The sequence below is a fragment of the Musca autumnalis genome, unplaced genomic scaffold, assembly GCF_047663935.1.
Source record: "Musca autumnalis isolate F117 unplaced genomic scaffold, ASM4766393v1 scaffold_4, whole genome shotgun sequence".
NCBI classification, from domain to species: domain Eukaryota; kingdom Metazoa; phylum Arthropoda; class Insecta; order Diptera; family Muscidae; genus Musca; species Musca autumnalis.
In genome coordinates this window covers 186,391,499-186,411,818 of record NW_027411977.1, presented here as the reverse complement: position 1 = coordinate 186,411,818, position 20,320 = coordinate 186,391,499, and the positions used below count along the sequence as shown (strand labels likewise).

Here is a 20,320-nt window from a genome sequence, read left to right as displayed (position 1 = left end):
TTGTTTTGGGGCTATACCAAAACATGGACCAACGTTGGTTAAACATTTTAAGTAAAATCCTCAAGGTACCGAAAATCGGGATATTGGGGCTATGTTGAAAATTGCTGATGCAGATGTGTAGTGACCACTACAACCTTCAAATATCAAATTACAGTTAGTTCGGTTAAAAATTGTAGCTGAAATTGCAAAATTACTGAAAATTGGGAGGTACCGTTATATGGGAGCTATATCCGAACATGGACCTATGTTGACAATTTTTATGGAGAGGTGTTGTGACCACTAAGAACTTCAAATGTCAAATTACTGCTAGTTCGGTTTAATATTGTAGCTAAAATCATCAAATTACTGAAAATCGGGAGGTAACGTTATATGGGGGCTTTATCAATACATCGACCTTTCTTGACAATTTTTGGTGGAGAGGTGTGGTGACCACTAGGAATTTCAAATGTCAAATGTTCAAAGTAACATATAATTCGGTTAAAACTGGTAGGTAAAATTCTCAAAATACCGAAAATCGGGAGGTACCGTTATATGGGGCTATACCAAAACCGTAAATCGAGGGACACCGTTATATGGAGGCTATACCAAAACGTGGACCTATGTCCACTAGTTTTGTTATATAAGTTTATTGACACTTAAGAACCCTAAATGTCAATTTATAGCTAAATCGGTCTGAAAATTTAGCTAAAAACGTCAAAATACCGTAAATCGGGGGTACCGTTATATGGAGGCTATGTGGCTACGTGGACCTATGTCCACAAGTTTTCTTATATAAGTTTATTGGCACTTAAGAACCCTAAATACCAAAACGTAGACCGATATAGCCCATCATCGAACTTGACCTGCCTGCAAACAAAGGACGCATTTTCCCAAAATTTCAGCGTCCTATCTCCATTTTTGTGGATGCTAGAGTGATTACCACAGACGGACGGACGGACGTGCACAGATCGACTCAGAATTTTACCCTGATCAAGAATATATATACGTTATAGGGTCGCAAATGAGTATTTCAATGCGTTACAAACGGAAAAACAAACTTAATATACCCTCCATACTATGGTGGAGGGTATAAAAATTATGGGTGTTGACCTATGTTTTGGTGTAGCCCCCATATAACGGCACCATCCGATTTTCGGTATTTTGAGAATTTTAGCTAGAGTTTTTGAGGTTCTGAGCCGTCACCAAAGTTTGCCACGAATAATCTTCAACATTGTTCCATGTTTTGGTATAGCCCCCATATAATTGTAGTTCCCGATTTTCGGAATTTTGAGGACTTTAGATAAAAATTTTAACCTTACTAGCTGTTAGTTGACATTTGAGGTCTTCAGTGACAACGAAATTGATCCACCAAAAATTGTCGATATAGGTCCATGTTTCGGTATAGCCCCCATATGACGGTACCATCCGATTTTCGGTATTTTGAGGATTTTAGCTAACATTTTAAGCCGAAGTAGCTGTAATTTGACATTTGAGGTTCTCTGTGGTCACGAAACTTTTCCAGCAAAAGTCGAACTAGGTCCACATACCGGTACCTCCCGATTTTCGGTATTTTGAGAGTTTTAACTAGACTTTTTACTGCAATTTAATATTTGAGGTTCTCAGCTTTCACGAAAGTTTTCCACCAAAACCCGTCAACAGTGGTCCGATTTTCGGTATTTTGAGGATTTTAGCTAGAATTTTTAACCGAACTAGCTGAAATTTTACATTTGAGTTTCTTAGTGATCACGAAACTTCTCCACCAGAAATTGGTCCATGTTTTGGTATTGCCCCCACGTAACGGAACCATCCGATTTTCTGTACTTTGAGGATTTTACCTAGCATTTTTAACCAAACTAGCTGTAATTTGACATTGATGTTCTCAGCTGTCAAGAAAGTTTTCCACCAAAAATTGTCAACAATGGTCCATGTTTTGGTATAGCCCCAAAGGTACACCCCAAATTTCGGTAGTTTGAGGATTTTAGCTAGAATTTTTAACCGAACTAGCTGAAATTTTACATTTAAGGTTCTCAGTGATCACGAAACCAGAAATTGGTTCATGTTTTGGTATTGTCCCCATATAACGGAACCTTCCGATTTTCGCTAGTTTGAAGGTTTTAGCTACACTTTTTAACCGAACTAGCTGTAATTTGACATTTGAGGTCTTGTTGTCAATATAAGTTCATGTTGTTTATAGCCCCCATATAACGGTACATTCCGATTTTCGGTAGTTTGAGGATTTTAGCCAAATCTTTTAACTCAACAAGCTGCAATTTTACATATGAGGCTCTCAGTTATAACGAAACTTCTCCACCAAAAATCGTCAACATTGGTAAATGTTTTGGTATAGCTCCGATATAACGGTACCTCCCGATTTTCGGTATTTTGAGGGTTTTAACTAAAATTTTTAACCGAACTAGCTGTAATTTGACATTTGAGGTTCTCAGCTGTCACGAAAGTTTTCCACCATAAATCGTCAACAGTGCTCCATGTTTTGGTATAGCCCCATATAACGGTACCTCCCGATTTTCGGTAGTTTGAGGATTTTAACTACTATTTTTAACCGAACATTTCCACCAAAAATTTCTACACTTTGATATAGCCACGTTGGTGGTACCTTTCACCTGGCTGAACATAAAATTAAACTAATTATTCCTTTTTAATTTAGAATGTTTTATGGTGTAGGGTAAAAAAAGTTCGGCCCGGCCAAACTTAACTACTTTTCACTTGTTGTTTTTGACCTAAGCTTACTGTGCCCCAAACCTGAATGGGAGGACATAATTTACAGACATTGAATCAGAAATGAACATGGAAATGTTGGATACTGGTGTAGGGTAAAAAAAGTTCGGCCCGGCCAAACTTAACTACTTTTCACTTGTTATTTTTGACCTAAGCTTACTGTGCCCCAAACCTGAATGGGAGGACATAATTTACAGACATTGAATCACAAATGAACATGGAAATGTTGGATACTGGATATATTTCTTCAATTGGACATTGTTGTTGTGTTGTGTTTATCCATCTGGTTGGTGTTTGCTGATCCTGTTGTTATATGTGTGTATGTATGTTGTTGTATTTTTGGTGTTTTGGAAATTGCTGACATAAACACTTCTATGGGCAAGAAATTAAAAGTGACACCCCAACATACCAAAAAAGCTTGAGAGTTATATTATAATAAGCTTATCAACATAAGCCTTAAGCTTATAAAAGACTTGAGAAATCAGTTGTTAAAAGCTTATGTCATAATTGTAGAAAAATCGAAACGGAACCCTTGTTTATAAGCTTACCCTTGTAATTGTAGAACAAGCTTATGCAATTAATATTATCTTAAGCTTGCCCTTGCAATAGTAAAACAAGCTTACGTATATATTTTTTTAATTTTTTATTAAAATTTTATAAATTCAGTTCATATTTTGAGATTTAGTTATAAATTAACAAAGTGTGTATTGTATTTTATCATTGTTATTTTTTAATTTAAATTAAGTTGATTAGTGATATAAGTTTTCACTCTATGAAATAATTAAAATAATTATATTTACAGTTACGTTTTTTGATTTTATAATTGTTTCGCATCTTTATACGATTTTTCGCGAACCGTCTCGAATGAATGTGTCGTTGGAGTTGCGGCATCTATAAAAAGTAGAAATTTAGTGATAATTTTTTCAGTTAATTTTGTAAATTGAACTTACTTAATATAGCCGTTCTTGTGCAATAGTTGTGCGCCTTGCACTCTGTTTGCACGGTTTCGATTCTCAGGTCAGGCAAAAAAATCATACTCTCCAACGGTGGCAAAATATCCCTTAGCGTAATGTAGACGACATTTTCTGATCCACCATGAAAAACTTTTATACAAGTGGTGTCGTAAAACACTCCGTTCGGATTCAGCGATAACAAGTTGGTCCCATATAATTAAGTCAATATGAAGCGGCGTGCACTGATTGATATGAGATAAATCTCCCGTGTCTATTAGGGGATGTGTATGGGAACATATGTATAAATGTCAATTATATACATAATTATTCAAATTTTCATCACTTTCACTTTGTTCGCATTCACTTCTACTTTCATCACAACCGCTATTTATGTCACCAATCCTGAAAACTTCTTCGGATTCGCAATTTTTTGGTTTTTAAGAATTCAACCGAACTTCTTCATGGATTTTTTTGTCTTTCAACACTTTTTATATTTTTTGGCATTGCAATTATATTTTAGCACAACACGGATATTTATTTGTTAACACATCGCGGGTATATATTTAATTACATAAAAACTAAAAGATCACAAAAAAAGTTTCAACAAAAACTAATTTATCAACAAATGTCAATTAACAAAATACTTTTCAGGCAGACTTAAGAAAAGTTTGTTCATGTAATAGTTTTTCAAGCATTGTTAAAAATTGATTGTGAATTTTCTATTTTTATAATATTATTCTCAAGTCCTATTACTTTTTATTTTTATTTGGTATGTTGGGACAACTACACACACACACACACCCACATACCCATACATAACTAACTGCTATCTGACCATCTAATAATATTCCGTTCAGTGGCTAACAATGTTTGTTTGTTTGTAAATGTAATTGTGGCCATGTGCGTCAATGACCGATATTCACTAATACCTAAAACTAATCTATAAGCTTTTGCCTGTGATTATAAATTCAATAGTATATGTGGGTGTGTATGTGTGTGCGTTTGTTCTATTAAATTTATGTATGTTTGTGGTATCATTTTGATGTTTGATTGTAAATGAATCTGTGTATGTGAGTATAGATGTAAATGTAGTGATGCTATGGAATTCATGCGACTGCTGTCAATGTTGTTGATGATGTTGATGTTGTATATGATGTTGTTGTATACATAAGTAATTGTGCAAAATCTGCAACAAACACGCACACATTCAGCCAAGGAACGAAAGAACAACATGCGTTAGTTCCTGTTGATGATGTGTACACAACATGAAAGTAAAGCAGTTTTGCCAATGTGTGCGTGTTTATATGTGTGTATGAGACAAACTTGCATATATTTGTAATTGTCTGTTCAGTAAATTATCGACTTAACATTCCCATTCAATCTGCAATAAACAGTGAGGGATTCAGGCAATCACAAGAATATTTTATAACGAAAAAATTAAAAACCTTAGGGTGGAGTGTGTGATTTAATTCCATTAAACAGTAATAGGTGTGCAAATAGTGTCGGAAATAAAGGTGATATTATTAGTCGATACCAAAATCGGATCTCGCAATCGATCCGCAACTGTTTTCTTGTGCTCACACCCTCAGTTTTTATGCTAAAGAAAAAATGTATCCCAAAAAATTCAAGTCCACTTAATTTGGAATTTTACAACAATTTTGTACCTGAAGAAAAATAAAATAGCTCATTTTGTGTAAACGGTACGGTATTTTATTAAAACGATTCACAAAGACAACAATCCTACCTACTTTACAAAATCGCTGTTCTGCTATAGTTTCTGAGAAATCGCTATTCCTTTCTATAGAAATGTGCAAAAATTACATATTTTCCAAAATGGGGAAAATTGTCGTCTTTAGTAGCACGCATTGCCACATCTTCCAATATTTTGACCGATTTTTTTGGTTTTCTTAGTTTCGAATCCCATATACATATAAATTAAATATCGTCGGCGACTACAAAAAATGTTGTTTAGGCCAGGAAAATTGATTTCTAAACTATTGTGCGACGGTCAATTTTTCCATGTTCCCTGAAATAAGAAATGCTTTCGGCACCAACTAAAATGACTGATGAACACGATTTAGCCGAAACGTTCCAAAAGACTACATATCGCATAACACCTTTTTATACCATAACACCTGCGTGTAGTTTCGGGTCAATCCGGTGACAAAGAAGCCGCCTTGGTATATAATACAGACCTATCTCACTGGCTCTAGTGAGCCATAGGTGGAATATATGAGGGTAGCAGTTAGGTGTGGAACTGCCGAGGTAGAGTTACTTAACGTATACATACCGCCGATAAATTCCTGTACTCCAGATTATGGTACATCATTAGTCCGCTTTTGAGCTCATCACATTGAATTATGGCATTCGGTCCTTGGCAATGACTAGTGGCGTGTAGCGCTGGCTGAGTAGACAGCAGATAGCTCTACATTTTGTACGAAATTAGCGGAGAGAATCACAGTTCACCAGATATAATCAACGTGTTACCTGGTCTGACAAATGACGTCGCCTGGTAACACGTCTTTTCTCAGGAGTCAGACCATATCCCTATGAATGTCTCCATCAACAGACCGCCTGATTTCACCACCTCTGAACGCTGAGCTTTCATCTATCATGAGAAAGCTAATTGGCCTAATTTCAGAGACTTCACTAATCACCGCTTCAGAGAACTGCCCAATTCTTTTTAAGTATGGGTAACAGGCATCATTACTGCGGCAGTTGTTCGCTACATACCTGCTGGTCTAATACCCGAAGTGAGACGAAATTTCTCAGCAGAGGCGGCATGATGAGTTCCGCCGAGTACCAGTCTCTTCAATACATACCTTTTTCATTGAGCCTGGCTCTAATGAGCCGTACATGGAATATATGGGGATAGCAGTCAGACGTGTAACTGCCTAGGTATAGGCCCAACAAAAGCCCCTTTTTGGAAGGTCATAACCGACTGGTCTTTGGGGGCTATAATGCTCATCACGATTTGTGGCATTCGCTCCTCGGCAGCGACCAGATGGGTATAGCGCTAGCTGAGCAGACTCATAGCTCTACATTTTTACGAGAATTAGTGGGGAGTGTCTAAAATTGCAGAACATCAACATCTTTGGCGGTAGCAAATCCTCTCAGCGTAATTTTGGCTTACATTTCTATTATTTCAGGCAGAAAAACTTTCTCCACAAGTGGTGTCGTTGAGCCGATATGAATCAGCGCGCACTGTCCCTTCGGGGATGTTGTGGGAATATATGTATGTATATGATGTTGCAAATCAAGTTAAATCATCCAAAGCGTTGGGCTCTGATGGTATCTCCATGGTAAGTCTGAAACGGTTGGATAAACCGAGAGTTGATTATCTCAACAGAGTTCTCAACCTGTGTCTAGCCAATCACATCGTGGCCGAGGTCTGGAAAATGCGAAGAGTGGTCCCCTACTAATATGCTTACAAAAAAATATATAAAAATCACAATAGCATCCCAGACATTGTGAGAAATAAAACAAGTAAAAAAGTATCAGTCGGATATACCCTCAGCCTATGCCTGGAGTCATTCAGAATTATGTGGCCCTTTTTGGACATTTAAACTTGCCGACAAAAATTTTGATTAGGATTAAAGTTAAAAAGTGTTACGGAGGACGTACTTGAACCGACATAGTCCATTATGGAAGTGGATTTCATTTAGGGAGTCATATCTTTTCGATGGATATCGCGCCCACTAGTCATTTCAATGGGTCATCGTATAACCTATGGACCTGTATGCCAGGAAGCCATTTTAGAAGTTAAACTAAATTTGGACAAAATACTAAGAGATCCAAAGTTTGGACCAAATTGGTTGATCGGTTTGGGAGTTATCGTGCTCTCCAGCCACTACATATGGTGCCATAGGGGTTTTTACCCCTCCTAAAAAAAACTTTACCGTCGTGATTGAGGAAGCAAATTCAATTTGCTTCAACAAAAACTAATGTGATTCGAAAGCAGGTATTAAAGTGAACTTATCCGAAATTTTGTGTGCGAGGTACCCGAAGGAGTGGACAAATATAGTCCATATTCAAATCTGAAATATATCTGGTAAATATATTAGGATGTGCAAAGTATGGACCAAATCGGTCATCCCCCTTCTAGAGTTATCGTGGCCACAATTTTTCCGAACATTTTTGAGCTTCTGGGGGTGGGAGGTACCTGAACGAGCGAACCGATATGGCTTATCTTCGAACATAAACTAAGTATGAACAAAATATTACGAAGGCCACATTTTGGACTGAATCGGCAAATCCGTTCCAGAGTTATCATGCGCTCCAACTGCTAAACACGGTGACACAGGGGCTTTTTGTATTTTTCAGGCTATTTTATCAGGAAGTATGGACTTGCACCTGATGAAACTTGTGCCGTCGTATGGGGGGCAGAAAATACAAGTTGTTACAGCAAATATTAAAGCGATTCGAGAGATTGCCCTAAACTGAACTTTTCCGAAATTTTGTGTGGGAGGTACCCGTAAGAATGGACCGATTGAGCCCATATTGGAACTGTATTTAAGCCTGGTAGAAATGTCACGATATGCAAAGTATGAATTAACCCGGTTCCTCCTTCAAGAGTTATCGTGCGCACAAATTTTCCGAACATTTTCGAACTTTTGTGGGGGAGGTACCGGAAGGAGTGGACCGATCTAACCCATCTTCGAAATTAAACTAAGTTTGAACAAAATATTACGATACCCAACATGTTTTTCGAATCGGTTAATCGTTTCGAGAGTTATCGTGCGCACCAACCAGACAGACGGACGGACATTGCTCAATCGAATCCAAATTGTCTGAAACGGATTTCGTCCAAACATACTTGGGGTCTAAAATTTCGATGAGACACATGAAGGTCGGAACTATAATATTGAAGAAAATATGATAACAAAAATAAAAATCATATTATTCTATTTTTTTTATTTTTTATGATTTTATAGGAAAATTTTAGAGTTCTTTCTCTTTTTCGTACAAATTTCAGGCAATAACGAAGATATTCCGTTCAAACCAATTTATGCCTTGTAGTTTTTCCTGTTAGCTAATATTTTTAGATAATTTTATTTAATCACATAGAATTTCAATTGTGGCATAAAACTAAAATAAAGTTATATTGAATATTACAACACTTGAAACGAATATAAACCGCGTAATAATCAAAAAGACTGGTGCGCATCCGATTTTCCAACACAGCGAATCAATCAAAATTTACGCACAAAAATTTCTACTTTGGGAGTGGATTGCCCTAACACTATGAAGGTTACATTGTCGAGTACGATCGCGAGTACTACCATTACATAATGAGCTTTTAGACAATCCCACGGCAGCGGGTTCTTTGGTACCGGATTGACCCGAAACCATAGTGTTTCGGCCAGCGGCTGCCAACCCAGCATCAAACCTATGCTTCTACGTAGGTTTCATGCTGCTAAAACAACAACAATTCTAGTTGAGCGTCCAGATTAGAGAAAAAAATCAAAAACCAAAATTTTTTGCTTCAAATTGTCAGCATCCTTTTGACGCGGTTAATGTGAAAATTCGATTTTTTCCAAAAATCCCTCGGCGAATCGTGCTAAAACATTTCATTTCGTCGAAATACGTTTTAAGTTTATGTCGTAGTACATCAGTTAGTTCGCTACAGTGCTCCAAACATGCGCTGAAACGTATGTTAAATTTCTACATAATTGCCCATATGCCTTTATGTTAACCCTTATTCCATCCAATATACTTCCAATACACTCCTACAAACATCGGTAAATTTACTGCACAACAAAACAACAACAACGAGAATGAAATAGCAAAAAAACAAACTCATGTTTTTCATTTACTTTAAGTTTAATCGAAAGCAAATGGCCCAGCAACAACAGTATTCACACGAAATAATCATAAAACCAGGTTCCCCTCTTTACTCCGGTTTTGGTTACATCACCAATCATGGAAGAAGCATCCCCACATACATACATTCGATGTTGTTAAGTTCATGTATAAGAGATATTGCTATACCATAGTGGTGTGTGCCTACCTTTCGGCCTATCTGTAACTCCTGCATGGTTTTTTTCCCAACATTTTACGAAAGAAAATTGTATCGATATTGTCATAAATACTATTTCGGATAAACTTAAAGTGCCACGTATACTGGTCGATTGTGTACTGGTGTTACAGCAGTAGTACCAGTATGTGAACAGGCAGTAACGCACATGGCCGCATCGCATATAGATAAGGGATCACAGGCACACACTCGTTGTAGAGTGTTTCCACTATAGATAGATGCTATCGATTTTAATGAGTATCTACCTTTAGGGTTAAGCCACGCACGGATATGGGATATAATGATGATTTCGATATACAACCAACCAACCTACATCATCCATATAACACACATACATACGTTCATACATATATGGGTGACATTACACAATTTCGCATATATGAAATTAAACACGGATTCACGTGTTCGTAACCCAGCGACAGCGGGAGGATGGATGAAAGGATGTACCTAACAGCCTTCACTGACTCCCAACACACGTAATGAATAACCGCCATGTAACGACTTATTTGTACAGACACGGGGTAACGGTGGAAGCGAGGAAAGTTGCATCAATATAAATTGAAGATTCGACACAGTGGAATAAAATATAGAGTGCGTGTCCTGATTACAAAAAAAAAAAAAAAAAAACAAAAGCATTTCAACATCCTTGAGGGTGTATTGTTTTATACACAAGTATTTTCTGTGCAATGTATACCTTCATATTGTAATAAATTTGTAATTCCCAGGAAATGTTAAGTTATAATCCTTACATAATTTAATATTCAAAAGGGTGTTGGTTTCTGTAATTACAACAAACATACATGCAATTGTATACACGTATCTGTAGAAAGAAAATACACACAATTGAATAATTCGTTAAGGACAGATTAAGAACAATATACAATACATATCTATGAATATATTGGGTAAATTGCACGTATGTGAAGATGAAGTAAAGTTGGGAGAAAGTTTATTGTTTTACAACATCAAATTGTGCTTAAATAAATCGAATGGATAATTACCGTTAACATTTACATTATTTAAGAAGTAATTATAATTTCGAAAGTAATTAAATATTAAAATGTATACTGAGAAGACGATTAATGATTAAAGTAAGATTTATCCGTAAAAGTCTTTCGCAAGGGAAGAGTTCATGCGATAGAGTTGAAAATATTAAAGAGGCATTAAGATATTGATGGAATCGAAAGGCTATTAATTCCGCAAAGTAATATTTAAAATGTTACTGTGGAAACGCTTATTTTCCAATTAAAGAAGTAAAAAAGTATCAGTCGGCTTTGCCGACAGAGATATACCCTCAGCCCGTTCAAGAAATATGGTGAATAACATTTTAGTGTCATTTTTTAAAATAAGAGGGGGGGGCGTGTAGTACCCGAAGTTGTGGACCGGTATTGCCTATCTCCGAAATGAAACTAAGTTTGGACAAAATATGAAGAAAGCCAAAATTTGGACCAAATCGGTTGATCAGTTCGTTCTCTCCAGCCACTAAATATGGTGCCATAGGGGTTTTTACACCTTTCGGGCTGTTTTCTCAAGAAGTATGGGTTTGCCCCTGAAAAAAAAAACTTTTACCGTCATAATGGAAGCAGCGAATGCAAGTTGCTTCAATAAAAATCAAAGTGATTCGAGAGCAGGTCTTAAAGTGAAGTTATCCGAAATTTTGTGTGGGAGGTACCCGAGGGAGTAAACTGATATAGTCCTAGTTCGAACCTAATCTATATCTGGTAAATATATTAGGATGTGTAAAGTGTGGACCAAATCGGTCACTCCCTTCAAGATTTATCGTGCACACAATGTTTCCGAACATTTTTGAATTTTTGTGGGGGAGGTACCTGAAGGAGTGGATCGATATGGCTTATCTGCGAACTTAAACTAAGTTTGGACAAAATATTACGAAGGCCAAATTTTGAACCGAATCGGCAAATCTGTTCGAGAGTTATACTGCTCTCCACTACAAACGGTGTTATAGGGTTTTTGAGGAACTTTCAGGCTATTTTCTCAGGAAGTATGGACTTGCCCCTGATGAAACTTGTACCGTCGTATGGAGGGCAGTGATTACAAGTTGTTACAATAAAGATCAAAGCGATTCGAGAGCAGGTCCTAAACTTTACTTTTCCGAAATGTTGGTACCCGAAGGGGTAAACTGATTGTTGGAACCTAATCGAAGTCTGGTAGAGGCTTCACGATGTGCAAAGTATAGACCAAATCAGTTACAGCCTTCTACAGTTATCGTGCGCACAAATTTTCTGAACACTTTCGAATTTTGGGGGGGAGTTACCGGAAGGAGTGGACCGATATAACCCATCTTCGAAATTAAACTCAGTTTGGACAAAATATTACGAAAGCCAAATTTTGTTGATCCATTCGAGAGTTATCGTGCACTTCAGCCAGACACACAGACGGACGGACATTGCTAAATCAACTCCAAATTGTCTGAAACGGATTTCTTCTAAATATACTTGGGGTCTAAAACCATTATTTCGTTAGCATAAATGCTGAGGGTATAATCATATCATTAAACAAGTGAGTAAAGGCTATAGTCGGGACGGAGCCGACTATGCGATACCTTACACCACTACACCAAACATGTAAAAATTCTCAACAAGTGGTATCTTAAGACTCGCCGTTCGGACTTGGCAATAAACAGTAGGTCCCATATCATTGAGCTAATATGAATTGGGGTGCATTTATTGATATGAGTGAAGTCTTCCTAGTCTCCCTTGTCCCACCTGGGATGTCTAACAGAAATGGAGGTACCCGAGGGAGAAAACAGATACAGTCCTAGTTCGAACTGATCTATATCTGGTAGATATATTACTTTTGTGGGGGAGGTACCTGAAGGAGTGAATCGATATGGCTTATCTGCGAACTTAAACTAAGTTTGGACAAAATATTATGAAGGCCAAATTTTGGACCGAATCGGCAAATTTGTTCGAGAGTTATACTGCTCTCCACTGCATACGGTGTTATAGGGTTTTTTAGGAACTTTCATGCTATTTTCGTAGGAAGTATGGACTTGCCACTGTGGACCGATATAACCCATCTTCGAAATTAAACTAAGTTTGGACAAAATATTACGAAAGCCAAATTTTGTTGATCCGTTCGAGAGTTATCGTGCGCTCCAGCCAGACAGACAGACGGACGGACAGTGCTAAATCAACTCCAAATTGTCTGAAACGAATTTCGTCCAAATACACTTGGGGTCTAAAACCATTATTTCGTTAGCATAAATGCTGAGGTTATAAAAAATTGTCTATTATATCATTAAACAAGTGAGCAAAGGCTATAGTCGGGACGGAGCCGATTATGCGATACCCTACAACACTACACCTGTGCACAAGTCTTCACCCACCCTGACTTTTATACCAAATTACTTAGAGCTAACTGAACCAAAATGACTTAGGTCTAACTGAACCAAAATAATTAGTAATTTTATATTTGGTTGCCACCGTGGTGCAATGATATGCACACCCGCCTTGCACGCTAAAAGTCGTGGGTTCGATTCCCAGGCCGGGCCACATCAAATTTTCAACGGTGGAAAATACCCCTCAGTGATGTTGGCGACATTTCCTGACTACTGCTGACATGTAAAACTTATCTACAAGTGGTGTCTTACGCCGTTCGGACTCGGCACTAAACAGTAGGAGCCATATCATTGAGCTCATATGAATCGGGATGCACTCATTGATATGGGAGAAGTCTCCTTAGACTCCCATGTCCCACCTGGGATGTCTAACAGAAATAGAGACATCCGCATTGGAAACAAGTAAGAAAGGCGTTAAGTTCGGCTAGGCCGAACTTGTTATACCCTCCACCACGAATAGCATTGAAGTAAAATGGAACAATTCGTTTTCTTTCGTTTATGATGAAGACTAAATACCATATTTCAGCAAGATCGGTAGAACAATGTGGCTAACGTTCAAAATACCGAAATTCGGAAGGTACCGTTCCATGGGGGCTATATCAAAACGTCGATATATTGACTCAAAGAATACTAAATACTAAATTTCCTATATGTCGGTAAAACCTTCAAAATACCGATAATCAAGAGGTACACTTCTATGGGGGATATAGGAACCCTCGGACCTATCCTGATAATTCTCCTCTGGAATATTTTATTACCCCATGGAAGACTAAATACCAAATTTCAGCCATTTCGGTGAGATATTGACGTCACAACCTTCAGAATTACGAAAATTGGGAGGTATCGTTCTAAGGGGGCTATATCGGAACGTGGGACGAATTTTAGTCATTAAGGTTTTTACCTCCAACAAAGACTAAGTACCAAATTTCAGTCATTTCTGTGGGTTGCTGTGGCCACAACCTTCACAATACCGAAAATAGGAGGTACCGTTCTATGGGGGCTATATGAAGGCGTGGACCTATACCGACATATTTCTGGGAGCAAGTTTTATACCCCCAACGAAGACTAAGTACCCGAAAATCGGGTGGTACCGTTCTATGTGGGCTATATAAAGGCATGGACCTATACCGACATATTTCTGGGAGCAAGTTTTATACCCCCAACGAAGACTAAGTACACGAAAATCGGGTGGTACCGTTCTATGTGGGCTATATAAAGGCATGGACCTATACCGACAGATTTTATATGGAACGTTTAATACCCCAAATGAAGGCCAAATACCAACATTTCAGCCATTTCCCTGTATTATTGTGGCCAGAACCTTCAAAATACCGAACATCAGGAGGTACCGTTCTATGGGGGAAAGTTTTATATTCCCAATGAAGACAAAGTACCAAATTTCAGCAATTTCTGTGTGGTAATGAGGCTAAAACCTTCAAAATGCCGAAAATCGGGTAGGTCAGATTTAGAGAGATGGGCACGGTTATATCGACTTAGAATTTTACCCTGATCAAGAATATATATACTTTATAGGGCCTCCGATAAATATTTCGATGTGTTACAAACGGAATGACAAATTTAATTATACCCTCCATATTATGGTAGAGGGTATAAAAATAGTACACCAACCTACTTGGCATAATTGTAAAATTGATGGTTTCTTCCTCCAATGATATGCTTTGTTTTTGGAATACCCTAATTAGAAGCGGATATATTAGAATAATAATAAAACGTTAAATTTTCCACATATGTAAGTTTTTTTTTTGCCAATTCTGACTCCTGAATATTATCCGCCCATCACCATTCAATAGCCTTCTTCCATCACTGGGGCCCCGATAAAACTGCAACCTGTAGCGTGATTACAAAAACAGAAAAAAAAATATTACCGACTGTTGCGATATTTCCGTTGTTTGTCCACCTACGTCAACCCGCTTTGTACTTTTCTTCTTTCATTGTCAGACTTTGGTTTTGGAAGGTCATCAGACAAAGCCCATCGACCTTCAAATTTCGTCACGATACGATCAATATTGCGACCTGTAGGGTGAGTACAAAAAATGAAAAAAGTCAGATGTTATACCATCCTCTATAGTTTGACCATCTTTGTGAAGATGACCTTTCCTTTTTTCCATTGACATGATTTACTTTTGGAATACACCTCCTATTAGAATCGGAGACATTCAGATAAGAATGAAACTTTGTTTTTCTCCACATAAGTTTTTTGCCCTTCAACAAAATCAATAGGCCTTTTACCCTCTGGAACCCCATCAACACCAAAATTTTCGTGACGATCTGATTAAAATTGCAACATTTAGCGTAATTACAAAAAAAAAAAATTAAAAAAAGTGGGATGTGTTACCGACTATTGCGATATTTCCGTTGTTTGACCACCTACGCCAACCTACTTTGCATTGTTGTAAATGTTAAGTTTTCCATTTCATTATTAGGCTTTGCTTTTGGAACGCTCTTAATAGAATCGGATGAATTCGCCCATTTCGACCATTGAATATGATCCGACCATCGCCAAAATCAATATTCTTTTTCCCTTTCAGGACCCGTATCAACCAGCAACATTTCGTGACAATCCGATTAAAATTTCAACCTGTAGCTAGGTTTAGATGGGCAGACCGACGGAATCACAGATCGACTCAGCTCGTCGAGACATTCATTTTGGTATATATAAATATAGGTCAAATTATCCAAATTTCTACTTTTGCCAGTAAAATATGCAACAAATGTTTAAAAATTACGATTGGGAGTATGGAGGTGCTCCCCATGTTACAGCTTTTTTATCTGAGAAGACATAGTCGATAGCTTTGTTGATGACATTTTCGAAACCATCCGGATAACAACGCCACCAAAAGCATTGTTATTTATTGTTTGAGATCTTCGGGACCACAGGGTGTAACGTGACCGATACATGTTACCGATTATATATGTTATTAAATATTTATTTTTTTTCCTTTCTTGGTTGGTTTTTATATGGCCCAACTTAATATATACCCCACCTTAACGTACTATGGCAATTCCCGTTCAACATGTACTTGCCATTGGTATACATGCATCACAAAACCTCGAATCTTATTTGACAACCGATATTATAGAATTATTTTTCTTCAGTGTATAGAAATGTGAACTATCTTCAAGCTATGAGGAAATAATTCTCAATCGCTTTATTTTACTCCCTAGCTAAATATTTCGGTTTTTAACACCAAGGATCGTCAAGTGCTGGAGTTACCCGAGTACGAAATATTTGATTTGTGTCAGCGTCCGCAGTCGGAAGATTTCGTACAAAACCCAAGGCCTTGGTTTTGCGATTCGTTCGCTTCCGCGATTAGTTCGCTTCCTGCGATTCGTTCGCTTCCTGCGATTCGTTCGCTTCCTGCGATTCGTTCGCTTCCTGCGATCCGCTCGCTTCCGCGATTAGTTCGCTTCCTGCGATTCGTTCGCTTCCTGCGATTCGTTCGCTTCCGCGATTCGTTCGCTTCCTGCGATTCGTTCGCTTCCGCGATTAGTTCGCTTCCGCGATTAGTTCGCTTCCTGCGATTCGTTCGCTTCCGCGATTAGTTCGCTTCCTGCGATTCGTTCGCTTCCTGCGACTCGTTCGCTTCCGCGACTCGTTCGCTTCGAACTTAATCAATCGTCTCTTCCCGTTCCAGACCGACTACAAACGAGCCGAGTGCCATCAACCCGAGTACCGTTAACGAGCCGAGGGTCATTAATCCGATTGCCGAAATCAAGGAGCCGACTATACCGAGCCGAGTGCAACCAACCCGATACCTCAAGCCGAGAGCCATCAACACGAGCAAGCCGAGACGAGTGTTGTCCACCAAACTACATTAGGCCGATCGTAGCCGAACGTCATCAATCCGACTTCAACGCCGAGTGCCGTCAGCATCCCTACCACAACCAACTCACCCCCACCCTCTTTTACGGGAACCAATATACCTACTGGCCGACTCCACTCTTCGGAACACCGTCGAACCGATTTTCACCACTGTGCCAACATCAGACGATCCCGCCAAAGCCACGGAAGACATCCATCCTACGTCCATCATACGAAGCTACCCTGCCGAGACGAATAGTCGTACTAAATAAGTAAATAAGCCCATAGTACACGAACCCCCACATGTTTCTCATTATTTAACCACCAAGAGAGGTGATAATAAAGAATTAAATCATCATAACTCGTGTTTTATCTTAAGGTTTTGTGGGTCCTTGAGCTGACCCTGGAAGTGACTGAACTTACCTCAGCCATAGTTAAAACCCTCGTTATAAGGGTTTCATATTGAACTTAATGTGTTGTTCCTCTTCAATAATAGTTTTATTGCAATATAATTGTAAAATTTTTCTTCCATTGATTCGGAGGCAAGAATCGTTTGATACAGTTGACTCACTAGACATCCTCTATTTTCCTCACTTGGTAAGCCCAATTTCCCTCTTTGTCATATATGACGGTCCTTTGCTGAGTGCAACAGTACAGCTTTGCGTTCTTGGAGACAAGTGAGAAAACTTTGCTCTGCTCAGGTTCAGGGATAAATAGGAAGTTCAAAATCATTCAGAATGTTCGAAATAGTTTTTTTATCTAAATTTAAAGCTACAATATTAATTTGTAACCCACTGTTACGTCTCTGCTAACCCTACATCCCAACAGTTACCCTCAGGTTGGCCATAGATGGTATTTAGCCAACTTGCCGTTGGCTGTTTTTTGATGTTAGATAAATGTGCAGTGCTAAAAATCACACCAGCACCACAGCAGTTGATTTAGGGTTTTTGTAAAGCTCTATGATTATCATTTACGCATTGCAAAACTTGTTTCGGCAATAAATAGCTTTAATCACAATGATAAAGGGCAAAAATGACAAACATTAAATCCAATGGTTATTGATTGTATACGAATTTAAAAATTTAAATATTTTAAAGACAATTTAAATATTAAGAAAAAAATTAATTAAATTTCCCCTTATACTCACTTATTACTGAACAGCGGTTGGCCATTCATCCAATCCTCTGAGAATATGTGCAGTGATGTGGGCCTTGGCCCACTTTGGGCCGGGCACACAACACGCATTGGCTTTAGTGGTCGTCCTGAGTAGATCATGAGACGATTTTTCGTATGACAACGCATTGCATCTTCTGAGGTGGGATCAACGGGCAGGTAAGAGCCCCATGTTTGTACAAACAATGATTTGTCCAGCGATTGAGCCTCGATATACCACGAGAGCCCCTCACAACTGGAATCCTGCGATTTCATGGGATATTTTATTTCATCTTCACCACCAGCACCCTTTAGCTTCAGACGTTTACGACAATCACTGACACGTTTAAATTCATACGATGCAAAGAAATTGACATCGGCAAAATCTTCGGATATATTTAATTTAGTCACAGTGAATGTTAGTTCCATAATGCGTGAATTGGAGACAAAGGTGAGCGGGGCATTGTTATACAATGCCGACGAATTATCACAAAAACAACCCATTTGTATTTTAACATCTCTAAAGGGTACATCGTATAGTTTCAGTTCGGTTATACGTCCATCTGGATCTAATTGATTACATTTTGGCCTCCCAGTGTGTAAATCATTATCGGTGGTACAGGTTGTGCCTTCACCAAATGAAACGTTGTGTAGCACTAAACGCACCCGTTCCGAAGGACCAGCTTCGAAACGATATAAACAGGTGAGATTTTTCGCACCACCCCGGCCATAAAGGAAAACATTGCGTGGCACTTGTATGTTACCCTTACGTTTGCGAAATACTCTTGAACACAATGGTGGTACAGGCTCCTCGCCACGTCGTCCCGGCCATGGTTCTCCACCCTGTTCGGTATCAACAAATTCGTAGTTTAGCGAGAACTGAGCTGGAAATAGGGCAGTTCCAGTGTGCGTGTGAAATTCCAATTTCTGAAAAGAGAGAAGGTGAGACATAAGTAAAGTTAATAATCTACAAGCTTAACAAACACAACAACAACAAAAAGTAAAAAGTCGTTTACGTAGAAACATTTTTCGACCATGGATACCCCGTATGTCTAAATTATCTAATCTAATATAGTCTAATCTTAAAAAATATGATCCATCAGGTGAAAGGTACAACCTACGGGGTTATATCAAACTGTGGACCTATCTTTACAATTTTTGGTGGAAAAGTTTTATAACTACAGGGAACCACAAAAGTCTCATTACGGGTAGTGCCGTCAAATAAAGTAGCTAAGACCCTCAAAATATCGAAAATCGGGAGGTACCATTATATGGGAGCTATACCGAAACATGGACCTATATTGAGGATTTTTATTGAAGAAGTTTCAGGACCACTGAAAACTTTAAATGTCAAATTACATTTAATTCGATTTTTTGAGGGGAAGTTTCGTGACCAAAACATGGACCTATGTTCACGATTTTTAGTTAAGAAGTTTCGTGACCATAGAGAACCTCAAATGTCAAATTACAGATAGTTCGGTTAAAAATTGTAGCAAAAACCCTCAAGATACCGAAAATCGGGAGGTACCATTATATGGGGGCTATGCCAAAACATTGACCTCGGCTGACTATTTTTAGTGAAGACGTTTCATGACCACAGAGAACCTAAAATGTCAAATTGCAGATAGTTCAGTTAAAAATTGTAGCTGCAACCCTCAAAATACCGAAAATCGGGAGGTACCGGCGTATTGGAGCTATACTGAAACATGGACCTATTTCACGATTTTTAGTTAAGAAATTTCGTGACCACTGGGAACTTCAAATGTCAAGCTACAGCTAGTTCGGTTAAAAATTTTAGCTAAAATCCTCAAAATACCCAAAATCGGGAGGTACCGTTATATGGGGGCCATACCAAAACATTGACCTATGCTGACTACTTTTTGTGAAGACGTTTCGTGACCACTGGGAACCTCAAATGTCAAACTACAACTAGTTCGGTTAAAATTGTAGCTAAAATCCTCAAAGTACCCAAAATCGGGAGGTACCGTTATATGGGGGCTATACCAAAACATGGACCAATGTTCACGGTTTTTAATGAAGAAGTTTCATGACCACAGAGAAACTCATAAGTCAAATTGCAGATAGTTCGGTTAAAAATTGTAGCTAATACCTTCAAAATACCGAAAATCGGGAGGTACCGGTGTATGGGAGCTATACCAAAACATGGACCTATGTTCACGATAGCTAAAATCCTCAAAGTACCCAAAATCGGGAAGTACCGTTATATGAGGGCCATACCAAAACATTGACCCATGTTGACTACTTTTAGTGAAGAAGTT

General features: G+C 38.4%; 1 protein-coding gene across 12 annotated transcripts in view; it reads right to left on the bottom strand.

Moving 5' to 3' along the window:
• LOC141402723 (uncharacterized) overlaps positions 1-20,320 on the bottom strand; it is a 688,471-nt gene that overhangs the window by 55,945 nt on the left and 612,206 nt on the right. For all 12 annotated transcript variants that reach the window (XM_073984599.1, XM_073984586.1, XM_073984598.1 and 9 more), the window contains one exon: positions 18,037-18,968. In XM_073984599.1, coding sequence (XP_073840700.1) covers positions 18,037-18,968 — 932 coding nt within the window. The remainder of the gene's footprint in view (positions 1-18,036; positions 18,969-20,320) is intronic.